This window comes from Malaclemys terrapin, chromosome 4 (assembly GCF_027887155.1).
Source record: "Malaclemys terrapin pileata isolate rMalTer1 chromosome 4, rMalTer1.hap1, whole genome shotgun sequence".
Lineage (NCBI taxonomy): Eukaryota > Metazoa > Chordata > Testudines > Emydidae > Malaclemys > Malaclemys terrapin.
In genome coordinates, this window is record NC_071508.1 from 5,263,867 (window position 1) to 5,275,731 (window position 11,865).

The 11,865-nt window shown below is 49.7% G+C and overlaps 1 protein-coding gene across 1 annotated transcript; it reads left to right on the top strand.

Moving 5' to 3' along the window:
* The first annotated feature begins 1,736 nt into the window (after positions 1-1,736).
* LOC128836875 (zinc finger protein OZF-like) lies at positions 1,737-10,842 on the top strand. Its single transcript, XM_054027562.1, has 5 exons — positions 1,737-1,802; positions 3,258-3,384; positions 4,478-4,591; positions 6,195-6,284; positions 6,892-10,842. The coding sequence occupies exons 2-5, from the start codon at positions 3,258-3,260 to the stop codon at positions 8,178-8,180; spliced, it is 1,620 nt and encodes a 539-aa protein (XP_053883537.1). The 5' UTR covers positions 1,737-1,802; the 3' UTR covers positions 8,181-10,842.
* Positions 10,843-11,865: the final 1,023 nt, after the last annotated feature.

Below are 11,865 nucleotides of genomic sequence, written 5' to 3' on the forward strand. Positions count from 1 at the left end.
GCTGTCCACTGGGGTGGAGTGGGAGGGTGCACGGAGCCTTTCCCCCCCCCCCACGTTCCTACACGTCTGGGTGAGGAGGCTATGGAACATGGTGAGGGGGAAGGGTAGTTATACAGGCGCTGCAACGGCAGTCTGTGATCCCGCTGCCATTCCTGAAGCTCCACCAGATGCTGGAGCATGTCCATTTGCTCATGCAGCAGCCCCAGCTTTGCATCCTGCCTCCTCTGATCTTCCTACTGCCACCTCTCATCTTGAGCGTCTCTCCTTTCCTCACGTTGGTCCCTTCTGTCCTCACGTAGGTCCCTCCTGTCCTCACGTTCACTGGCATCTTTCCTGTACTTTGATACCGTGTCCTTCCACTCATTCAGATGAGCTCTTTCATTGCGGGTCGATTCCATGATTTCAGAGAACAGTTCGTCTCGTGTCCTTTTTTTTTGCTGCCTTATCTGAGATAGCCTTCGGGATGGAGGAGGGAGGCTTGAAAAATTTGCAGCTGTGGAAGGGAGGGAAAAAAGGGAGAGAAGTATTAAAAAAGATACATTTTACAGAACAATGCTTATACTCTTTCACGGTGAACAACACTATTCATATTACATAGCACATGTGATTTCAGTACAAGGTCACATTTTGCATCTTAATATTGAGTGCCTGCGGCTTTGGTGTTAGAGATCACAGACGCAGGTCCGGGCAACAGAATTCAGCTTGCATGCGGCCATCTCCACCCTCTGACAAACAGAGACTAGGGACACCATTCCTTACCCATCCTGGCTAATAGCCATTAACGGACTTAATCACCATGAATTTATCCAGTTCTCTTTTAAATGCTGTTATAGTCCTAGCCTTCACAACCTCCTCAGGTAAGGAGTTCCACAAGTTGACTGTGTGCTGTGTGAAGAAGAACTTCCTTTTATTTGTTTAAAACCTGCTGCCCATTAATTTCATTTGGTGACCCCTAGTTCTTGTATTATGGGAATAAGTAAATAACTTTTCCTTATCTACTTTCTCCACATCACTCATGATTTTATATATCTATAGATTTCTTAAACTGTAACTGTCCATATAATTTCTGTGAAAACATTACCTCTGGATCTGTAACCATTTGGTTGACCGTTGCTTTTGGTTGATTCCCCCCCCCCCCCCCCCCCATGCATGTGGTATGGCTACTGTCAAATAGATACAAAATGGGGGTATGATATTTGGCAGCGTGTAGCCCAGAGAGGGAATTTCAGCTCCGGGTACGGTATATTCTTGTCTCACCACAATGGCACTTACAGCCACTCTGATCCCGGATCCAGGTTTGAACAATTATTAAATAATGTATTAATTTACTAATAGACACTGTTATGAATCTCACTCCATATTGATTGATGAAATGTTTGAAGAGGGGGTCTCTCACCCCGATGAATTACTAAGAAATGTTCTGTGAAGGGGGGGCTGGAACTCAGGGCGCTGGGGGGCAGGAGCGGCAGCATCCCTGGTTTGAAGTGGTTTCCATCCTACACAGGGTGTCCAGCCCCCCCTATAACATTGTTCCAATACCCGCCCTTGCAGCAGGGAGGGGAGGGACCGGGAGCCACCAACAAACCGGGAACCGACTTCACCTCGTCTCCCCTAGTGGCTCCCTCTGCAACTCGCTTCCCCGAGCGAGCTGCTTAAGGGTTAAAGCCACAGAGCTCCGAGTCCTCCACAGCCTAGACACGCCCAGCAATTGCTGCGGGGGGGCGGGCAGGGGCCGAGCCCGGCCCGAGCTGCGCGTGCGGAGCGAGCCCCCTCTGCAGGCTGCAGCCCCAGCGCCCGGCGCGGTGAGCGGGGCCCGGGGCGGGAAATCGCCGCCTGGGGAGGGAGCTGCTGGGACCGGAGAGACCCCCCCGGGGGCCGGTTTGTGCAGCGGTCGGAGCCCGGCAGGGTCCGCGCCCCAGCCCGCGACAGCCCGACCGACCCTCCTGCTCGCTGCTGGGGGCGGGCGGGCCCCTTCCCCGGGGCGGTGCTCCGGGGGCTGCCGGGTCCTTCCCCCTTCCCGCAGCGCAGGCACCGGCCGGGGCTGGGGGGGCAGGTCCTGGCTGACAGGTCCTCTGGCCTGTGCTGCTGGGGCTGTGAGCAGCCTGCTCGGGAGAGCGGGGTCGGGGCCAGGCTGGGGCCGCTGCACACACTGGCAATGGGAGGCGCTGGGGGAGGCTGAACGGAGTCCCTGGGGACCGCGGGGGAGGGAGGTTCCTTGTCCGACTGCCCCATCGGGCAGCGTGTTGGGATTCAACCAGAGCCCCCCGGAGCTGAAAGCCTGGGCTGCTACTGCTTGGGGCACAGCTCTCTGGCTGGGGCGCCCAGGGTCTGTCTAGATGGCAACTCAAAATCTGCAGCCGGGCTGTGCCAGCTGACACTGGTACATGGGGCCCAGGGGCTCATGGGCTGTTTAATTGCGGTGCAGACATTTGGACTCAGGCTGGAGCCTGGCTCTAGGTCCCTGCTCTGCGTAGCTCAGGCACTTCTCTCTTTCACCAACAGAAGTTGGTCCGGTAAGAGATATTATCTCCACCCCCTTGTCTCTCTAATATCCTGGGACCGACAAGGCTACAACAGTGTAACCCTAATTCCTGCCCAATGCAGATGGGAAAGCCCAGGAAGGGAGCGACTGGAGAGCGAAGCCACCCTGTACTCACCCCACAGTGCAGCTCAAGCAGTTCGTGTATTTTGTACAGCTGAGTCCGGATCCCCACTCTCACCCCGCAGCAGTGGCTCCAGCAGAGTCTTGAGGAGCTGGGCCCAGTTCCCTGTTCTGGGCATTACATTGTGGCATGTGAGGTTGCAGTGCTGCCCAGGTTTGGTCTGCCCAGCCCTCCAGCATGGTGACAGAGGGTCGGATGTGCAGGCTAAATGTAAGTGGGGCTGTGACCCAGTTGCTCTGGGTCGCAGCAACACTCACTGAAGTTTGACCTGCCTGCTCCATCATGACAGAGGGTCAGGCAGACTAACCCTCAGCAGTGGTGCAACTCTTTGTGCCAGGATACAACACTCAGAGCAGGGGGGCGGGCCCACTGTGGGGTGAGTCACAGACAGAAAAAAAATCACAGGAAAACACTGTCCATTACTTTTTCCACATTGCGGCAAACCTGAACCCATAATAATGGTACGAACTTTCAAGCCTCCCTGGGCCCTCCCAGTTGTGTGGACCACTTGTACATCCGCATCACCTGCTACAGCTATTCCTCTACCACTGTTTTTAACTTTGCCATGCTGAGTTGGGTTGTTTGTCCTTTCAGATGTCGGTGACGTTTGAGGATGTGGCCATGTATTTCTCCCCAGCGGAGTGGGCGCTGCTGGGCAAGGAGCAAAGGCAACTTTACAGACACGTCATGTGGGAAAATTACCAGACTCTGGTCTCGTTAGGTGAGGAGCTGTGTCTGTGAGATCAGGGCCCCAGTGCACTGGGTGCTGCACAGAGACACAGTAACTGAGATGGAGCATTGGTATGAGTGGTTGGGTGGAGAGATGTCTGTGGGGTTGGAAGGAGGGGCGCATGGGTGTGGAGGGATAGAGACATGTTTAATGGAGCAGAGCAGCTCTTTCATGGTGAGACAAGGTGAGTGTGAGAAGCTTTTGAGCCACACAGAGCTCTTCTTCAGGGCTGGGAAAGAAGTTGGTCCAATAAAAGATATTACCTCACCCACCTGGTCTCTCTAATATCCTTGGACTGATATAGCTACAACTACACTGCATAGCTTGAAGAGGACGCACTTTCACCCATGGTCACTAGGGCTCCACAGTTTAAGGCAAGAGAATTCTGGCTCCTGTAGTTCCCCAGACAGCATGTGAGCATTGGGTTGTGTTTTCTGCAGGCCTACAGGGTGAAAGGCCAGCCAACACCACAGTTAAGGTGAAAGACAGACTGGGTTCATCTATGCTGGAATAAACGACCCACGGCACGGCCATGGCTGGCCTGGGTCAGTTGACTCAGGACGTGGGGGTCAGGTTGTGGGGCTAAAAATTGCAGTGTAGATGTTCAGGCTCGGGCTGGAGCCTGGGCTCTGCGACCCTCCCCCCAGATATCCACTCAGCAATTTTACAGTCCCACAGCCCGAGCCCCTCAAGCCCAAGACATCTGACCCAGGCCAGCTACAGCTGTTTAATTCCTATGTAAACATATCCACAGGAGGGAGGGGGATGCTGGGCCATAGTAGAATAACTCTCCTAGGCCAAGGAGAAATATACACCATGTGCCACATCTGTTCCCCACCCAATCCCCTCAGACACTGCAGTCCTCTCCAGCTCCCCTTTCCACAAGTGCTCCTGCCACTGCCATGTGCAGGCAGTACTGACCATAAGCTGCAGTTCATGTTTCCATAGAAAACAAATGCAAATATGTAGATCAGCTCATTGCCTAATTGCCACATTGCATATGGAGCTGCGCAAAGTGCAGCAGTTCCGTGGCTAGAAGTGCTTAGCTTAGATCTAATGGACGGTGATGCTTTTCTCTAAGCAGGAATCCAAACCCCCAAGCCAGTGGTGATCTCCAGCATAGAGCGAGGGGAAGAGCTGTGTGTCCAGGGTCCCACAGAAGATGAAGATGGGGACATCCTGAGAGGCACCCGCCCAGGTGAGGAAGGAGTTAAAGTGATGTGGCGGGATCAAATGAGTAACCTGAAGGCAGCTGGAATCCTGATACATTGTGGCCAAAGTGACAATACATCCCAGAATGTTAGTCTTTTAGTCTCATATTGTTCGGCTTTTTTGCAATAATATCACATTGTCAGCTCTCATTCAATTCATGATCCACCGTAACCACCACATTCTTTTCTGCTGCACTGCTGCCAAGCCAGTTATTCCCCATTTTCTACTGTGCATCTGATTTTTCCTTCCTAAGCGAACTACTTTGTACTTGTGTTTCTTGAATTTCATCTTGCTGATTTCAGACCAATTCTCCACTTTGTCAAGATCATATTGAATTCTAATCCCGTCCACCAGAGTGTTTGTACCCCCTCCCTGGCTGTCTGAATCATTGACCGAGCAGCACTTGGGAATCTCCCTTCCCAGTTCAGGCCCAACATGGTTCCATCGTTTTTTTGGGCTCTCGATATTAATAAGGGATTTCCTTATTACTCCCCAGGATGGTCTGATCAGCCAATTAGAGGCCTACCTGGCAAACGTGTACCAGCATTGGGCTGTTCTGGGCAGTGCTTTTGGCTGCCTCTTTGATCACAGGCTTACAGCGAGGTTGCAAACTATGACAGTTTTGGCCAGCTAAGCCAGACTCTTATTTAATATAGAGCCAAGGGAGAAGAATAGGAAAGAGAAGAAATAAGTTGGGGAACGAAAAGAACTCACGGTGCTTGAGGAGGTAGGGGTCAAAGTCTCACATTCCACGTGATTTTGGGGAGTTAGCCAGAACTGGTAACGGTGGCTGTATTCTCTGGCTCCCTCTCTCTGGTCCAGTCTTGTTAGGACGTTTCTTAGGATAAGGATGAAGATGATCTGGGGTCCCAAGAGAAGTTCAGGGTGGCAGCAGGATGGTATCGCTCGCTGTAACAGTTTTTTACACACATCTGCTGTTGCTGCTGCTTTCGAGGGTTGCATTCAGTTCCCCTCCTTTATTTCCCCCCCCCCAAAGTGTTTTCTTTTGAAACCCCCCCAAAAGGAAGTAAGGGGCAAAATAGCCCAGCCCCTCATTGAGTTTTCCTCCATTTAGGCCTAAATTCTGACATTCATTTTGGTTCATTAATTTCCAGTTCCACACTTGTCTTGTTTACCAGCCATAATTTTAACACTGGCCTTGAATTGCATTATAGGCCTTTTTTGTTTAGACTAATTCCGTCATCTTGTTTATATTCTGCACCTTTTCCCATCGACATTTAGTGTTGTAGGATATTGTAACACTTATAAACTTTCTCACAGTTGTTACAATTAAACGGCCAATTAGGGTAAATTTGTGGGCCCAATTATTACAACAGCAAGTTACTCCTTTGGCTCAGGCTCTCTCCCTCCCTTTGTGTATTTAGTATATAAGCTCTTCAACATCAGGACGATCTCTCTGTGCAGCACCTGGTGCTGTGCAACCGCAAACTCAGTTGTGCTACCACCATACAAATTGAAAATCAAGCCTCCATTTTATGCATCATTTATGGTGTTGAGGAAAGGGCTTCTCTCAGTGATATTCATTCGGTCCATGTGTTGTCAACCAAAGACCTTTTGTCTTGGTGCAGATTTTCCAGATGTAGAAGAGACCTGGGACTGGCCAGCAATTGAAAGCTCCTTGGGCTTCTTCCTCACACAAAGCTCTACCCCTGGAGCAGGTAGGGAACCAGCTCTGCCCTTTCCACCAGTGGGAGCCAGAGAGCTCATTTCATGAATCATCCATCAGCAGCAAACTCTCCTCTCACAGAGCATTACAATAGGGATTGAGGCCCAAACATGAGAAGTTCTACAGCTCCTCACCCTGACATCCCCCTAGAAACTCCATCTCTCCCCTTACGCAGATTCCCTCAGTCTCTCCCCCTCCCCCATTTTCCATAGAACATGGAGGTGTTGGGATCCATCACAGTGTGAGTGTTCCGTGTGTGTCCCTTGGGAGAGGGGTATCAATGCTGGTGTATGGTGATGCTGTTCTCCTCACTGAGATGGGCCTCAGAGTAGGGAGAGAATCGTGGGGGCTGGTTCTCACGTTCATTGACTTTGGGGGGCTATTATCAGGGCCTATTACAACACTGACCTTCTCCTCCTTCCCCAGCACTGGGGCCCCTGGGAGTTTGGCCTCTTGCAGTCAAGTGTCGAGGGCCAGCCCTGCTCTGAGGGGAGGGACGTGGGGCTGACTCAGGCACATCCCCCTGCTGGGAATACTAGTGGCCTCCCTTTGTGAGCAGCACAAGAAATAACATCTGGATTCTCTTTGCCACCGAGCAGGGGTGAGGAACTTGAACGGAGCTGAGGGGCAGACTCCTGAGGAAGAGCCTGGTAACCTGGAGCCACTCAGGCCTTTCCCAAGGACATCAGGGAAGAACCATTCCAAGAAATCTGAGCAGGGAAGGCACCAGAAGAGACAGTGCAAGCCACAAAGGCAGAGGAAGAACCTGACCAGGAAGGAGCCAACAACCCCAAAAAGCCATCAGAGGAGATCCAGGTCACATCTAAAGCCTCCTGCAGAGGGACAATCTGAGCCCAGAAAGACCCTATATACCTGCCGTGTGTGCAGGGAAACATTCAAGGTGCAGAGAGACTTGATAAGCCACCACTGGACGGTTCATAGGAGACATAAATTGTATCACTGTAGCGAATGTGGGGAGAGCTTCAGGAGAAAGAAGGCATTCAAAGCCCATGGGAAAATCCACAGAAAGGAGAGAGCCCATCCCTGTTCTGAGTGTGGGAAAATATTCAACCGGGCATCCCATCTCATTGCCCACGAGAGAATCCACACTGGAGAGAGACCATATTGCTGTGCTGAGTGTGGAAAAAGATTCTTCCAAATATCAGCTCTGACCATGCACAAGAGAATCCACTCAGGAGAGAGACCCTATGCCTGCGCTGAGTGCGGGAAGTGCTTTATGTATTCGTCCACCCTTAACAGACACCAGAGAATCCACTCAGAAAAGCGGCCCCATTGCTGTAACCAGTGTGGGAAAGGCTTCAAACTTACATCAAGTCTTACTAGACACCTGAGAATCCACAGTGGAGAGAGACCCTTCCTGTGCCACGAGTGTGGGAAAAGATTCAACCTGCAAGAACATCTCATTAGACACCAGACAATACACACGGGGGAGCGACCCCATCGCTGCACTGAGTGCGGGAAAAGTTTCAGTCTCCTTCAAAGTCTCCGGAGACACCAGAGAATCCACAGTGGGGGGATCCCTCATCACTGCGCTGAGTGCGGGAAAACATTCAGTTGTCTAGAAAATCTCACTAGACACCAGAGAGTCCACACGGGGGAGAAACTCCATCGCTGCACTGACTGTGGGAAAGGCTTTGTCCGTCTACATCATCTCACTAGCCACCAGAGGATCCACACTGGGGAGAGACCTCATTGCTGCACTGAGTGCGGGAAAAGATTCACCCAGTTGTCAGGCCTCACCACCCACCTGAGAATCCACACGGGAGAGCGACCCTATCCCTGCACTCAGTGTGAGAAGCGCTTTGCTCACTCGTTGTCTCTTGCGAAACACCAGAGAACCCATGGGGCGGGGACTCCTGACCCTTGAGTTTGATGGGGGGAAACCTCTGCCTGTACTCACCTCACCGTTCTCCCTGCAGCCAGTGCACAGGAGGGAGACCGTCTACCTGCCCTAAAATGCTCCCACCTCCCCATTAACCAGGTACTAGATAAGAGTTTTATTGGAATGGATATTTCAGTTTCCCAGAGGTGGTTCTGGACTTAACTGAAACCCAGGAAGGAAGTGTTCCTAAGCTTGTGTGTGGTAACCTGCATATTGCCTTTGAGGAAAGCTGCCGAGGGAAAGAGAGGGCCTCCAGCCCGGCTTTAACCACAGAATGTAGCAGATTGCCGGAAAGGGGGTTCTGTGAAAATCCTCTTCATGTTCCAGGGATGATTCTGGGTGTAAGTGAAACTCCGAAGGAGTTTGTTGTGGCTCCACAGAGCCACGCTTCTGTAGAGCAGAAAAAAGCTGGGTTGTTGCTTAGAGAAACTCCTAGGGAGAAGAATCCTCATGGTAGTTTTTCCAAACAGTTTGCTGCAACTGATGGGTGTAAAAGTGATTTGGGTGAGTTAACTCAGGGTGAATCCATTATATAGAGAAAGCAACAGTTGGTTTGGGAGACTGGTTTCAGTTCCTAACTGCCAAAGTCTTTGAGGTGTCTACATCCACTGACCCCTTGCTTTAGAAAGACCCAGCGTGGCTAGCCTAGAGGAGGTTTCAGATTGTGGGGTGGAATTGTTAGAGAAATTGAACAGCCCTGTAGCCAAGTGGCTGGGCTGGGCCATCATGTTCTCCAGGCTGATTCTCTGAGTAAGCAGTCTGGGCCTCAGGGTCTGAGGAAAGAGTGGGTTACTGGTTTTTCAGAGCAGAACAGCCTTATGACTGAACCTACAAGGATGCAGTGGAGAGCAGGCAAACTCTTATCTCTAGGCACTTGGGATTTGTTTGGTATCTCTTTAAAACGGAGTCCAGTCTCTAAGCTGTTGCTGGTGGTGGATCCACAAGGAAGCATGCAGGAGAGTGTGTAGATGTTCATAGCGCAGAGGGGCTGCAGTTGGGGAACACACCTAGCCAGCAAAGGGATCCCTGTAAGCAGGGATGTTCAGTTTTCAACCTTCTAGGAGAACGTGGGGGTGGGGAAGGACCCAATCCTACCGAGGGGAAGAATGAGTGTCAGCCTTGAAATTAGCAGCAGGTGAGAATTTGAAAGCTAGTGTCTGGGTTGATACAATCTACCTGGCTAACAAGGGAGGGGGAGATTTGCCCCATAGCAGGTAGTACTGAGGATACACCTGGCCAGCCAAGGGATCCAGTGAGACAAGAACCATGGTATGATCAAGATACTTATAAACACGGACTTGTAACAGATGTGGTGCTACTGTTAAGGTTTAGCCTTCTAATGTATTTGATTTTGACGTCAACCCTGGTTAAAAGGTACAATGTGTATGACTTTGATAAAAAGCCTTTTAAAATATTGGGGATAATACCTACAAACACACTGTATACCAGAGAGCTGTATACTAGTGAAATGTTACAACTGATACCTGTAACCAATTGTAAAACTTGTCACAGCAGAGAAACCTTTACAAATCTAGTATCAGAGGGGTAGCCATGTTAGTCTGGAGCTATAAAAAGCAACAGAGAGTCCTGTGGCACCTTTAAGACTAACAGATGTATTGTTTATAAATCTAGTCTGCTGTATAGAAAGGGAAACGGAGGCACGCTACCACATTGCTGTCATGGCTAAATGCCAAGGTAATTACACCCTTGAGAGCATTAATGTCTATACTAAAGTAACATTAGATGAGAAGATTTTCAGAAAATGAAGGTAGCCGTATATACAGAGCCTGATTTTGATAAATTATTTCTGTTGTACACTAATACTTGTGATGTAAACCAGAAGTGTAATAATATAGGACCAAGAATGGAAAATTCTTGTGCTGCATTCAGCAGTGTCTAGGAACACCCCTTTCTGCATCAATTTTACGTGGAGTGTGTGATGCTGAATGGAATTTAGGGGACACTTTAGGATATTATGAATATCAATATTGTAGAATGGCAATGAATTATGCCAGATAGGCCATGTAAGATATCTGCAAAAATGTCATCATTTGCCAGATATGATCTCATTTATGTGTTTGTATCGCCTTTGTATTATGAGTTATAGATATGTAGGTATGTCTGTATTTCAAACTTGTGCTATACTTCTGAGCGACACCCCCAGACAGTTTGGCATCAGCACTGCCTAGCCTACTTGATGGCCCATTGAGGACCAACAGCTATACAATTGACACATTGAGAGAAGGCACATATACCTTATGACTCGGCAAGGCATGCGGGGACATGCCTATGAAAGGAACTGGGCTTTCAAGCCATGTACTGGGCAACTTGTATTTGGAACAAAGGAAGCACAGGCTGTATGGCAAAATACTATAAAAGGCAGCTGCATCTTCTTCATGTTTTCAGTCCTGCTTCTTACCTCTGGAGGAACTTTGCTAAAAACTGAAGCTCTGAACAAGGACTGAATGACCTGTCCAAGCTGTGTGAATGTGCTCCAGAGGGACTTTCAAGCCAATAAACTCACCAGTCCTGCTAGGAACCTGATATAAACAAAGACTTCAAAGTCCATATATGTAACTGTTTTACCATTTAACTTCTCTTTTTGTTCTTTTCCTTTATTAATAAATCTTTAGTTTTAGATACTAAAGGATCGGCTGGCAGCGTAATATTTTGAGTAGGTTCCCAGTGAATGTTTCCTGAGGGGCCACAATGGGCTGCCCTGGCCTCAGCCCCTGAGAGGTCACTGCCCCCCTGTATTCTATGGGGCTAATCACACTTCACAGGGATTTATGAGATCACCCCCATTTCCTTTCCTGCCCATTTTCACCATTTATGGCCAGACAGCCCTACCCCATCTCGGTGGAGGGGCACCCCAGATGAAGCTCCAGGGGCAGAGGTGACCGTGACTCAGGATCAGGTTCCTAATAAATTATTCTGTCTGAGGAGTAAATAAAAAGGGCCATAATGATAAACTGACCCTGGAGCCCATGCTGATCACTCAGCAACTGTCACGTGCACCCAGATACACACCAGGAGAATCTGTCTGCTTGGAAATTGCCAAAGCTGGTCCAGGGGAGGGATGGGGATGGCACTTAAGGGGTGGGAGGGGAGCAGGGGTTCAGATAGTTTCCATGGTATTGCAAGAGAATTTCAGCTTTCATTACAAAAGGTAAGTTTCTAGCTCTCATCGTAGCAGAGAAAACCTTGAAAACTTAAAACCAGTGCACCCTAACAGCTCAGAAACCTAAAGCAAGAAAAAACCTCCAACTTTTATTATTTTAGAAAAATCTCATGAGTTTTAACCATTAGGGGCTGAAAAACTATTTCCCTACATGTCCCCCTGAGGCAGTTTAGTCTCAGGGCTGGTCCACACTAACCCCCCACCTTCGAACTAAGATACGCAACTTCAGCTATGTGAATAACGTAGCTGAAGTCGAAGTATCTTAGTTCGAACTTATCGCGGGTCCACATGCAGCAGGCAGGCTCCCCCGTCGACTCCGCGTACTCCTCTCGCGGAGCAGGAGTACCGGCGTCGACAGTGAGCACTTCCGGGATCGATCCCAGAAGATCGATTGCTTACCGCCGGACCCGGAGGTAAGTATAGACGTACCCTAAGTACAGCTCAGAGTCACTAAAGGGAGAGAGAGACACAATAATTGCTATAAGCAAT

What these genes read in the sequence shown, in the direction of transcription:
- LOC128836875 (XM_054027562.1), top strand. Translation starts at nt 3,258, where the DNA reads ATGTCGGTGACGTTTGAGGATGTGGCCATGTATTTCTCCCCAGCGGAG. An exon ending in CCAGACTCTGGTCTCGTTAG is followed by an intron (nt 3,385 to 4,477) that starts GTGAGGAGCTGT and finishes TTCTCTAAGCAG; the next exon opens with GAATCCAAACCCCCAAGCCA. An exon ending in AAGCTCTACCCCTGGAGCAG is followed by an intron (nt 6,285 to 6,891) that starts GTAGGGAACCAG and finishes GCCACCGAGCAG; the next exon opens with GGGTGAGGAACTTGAACGGA.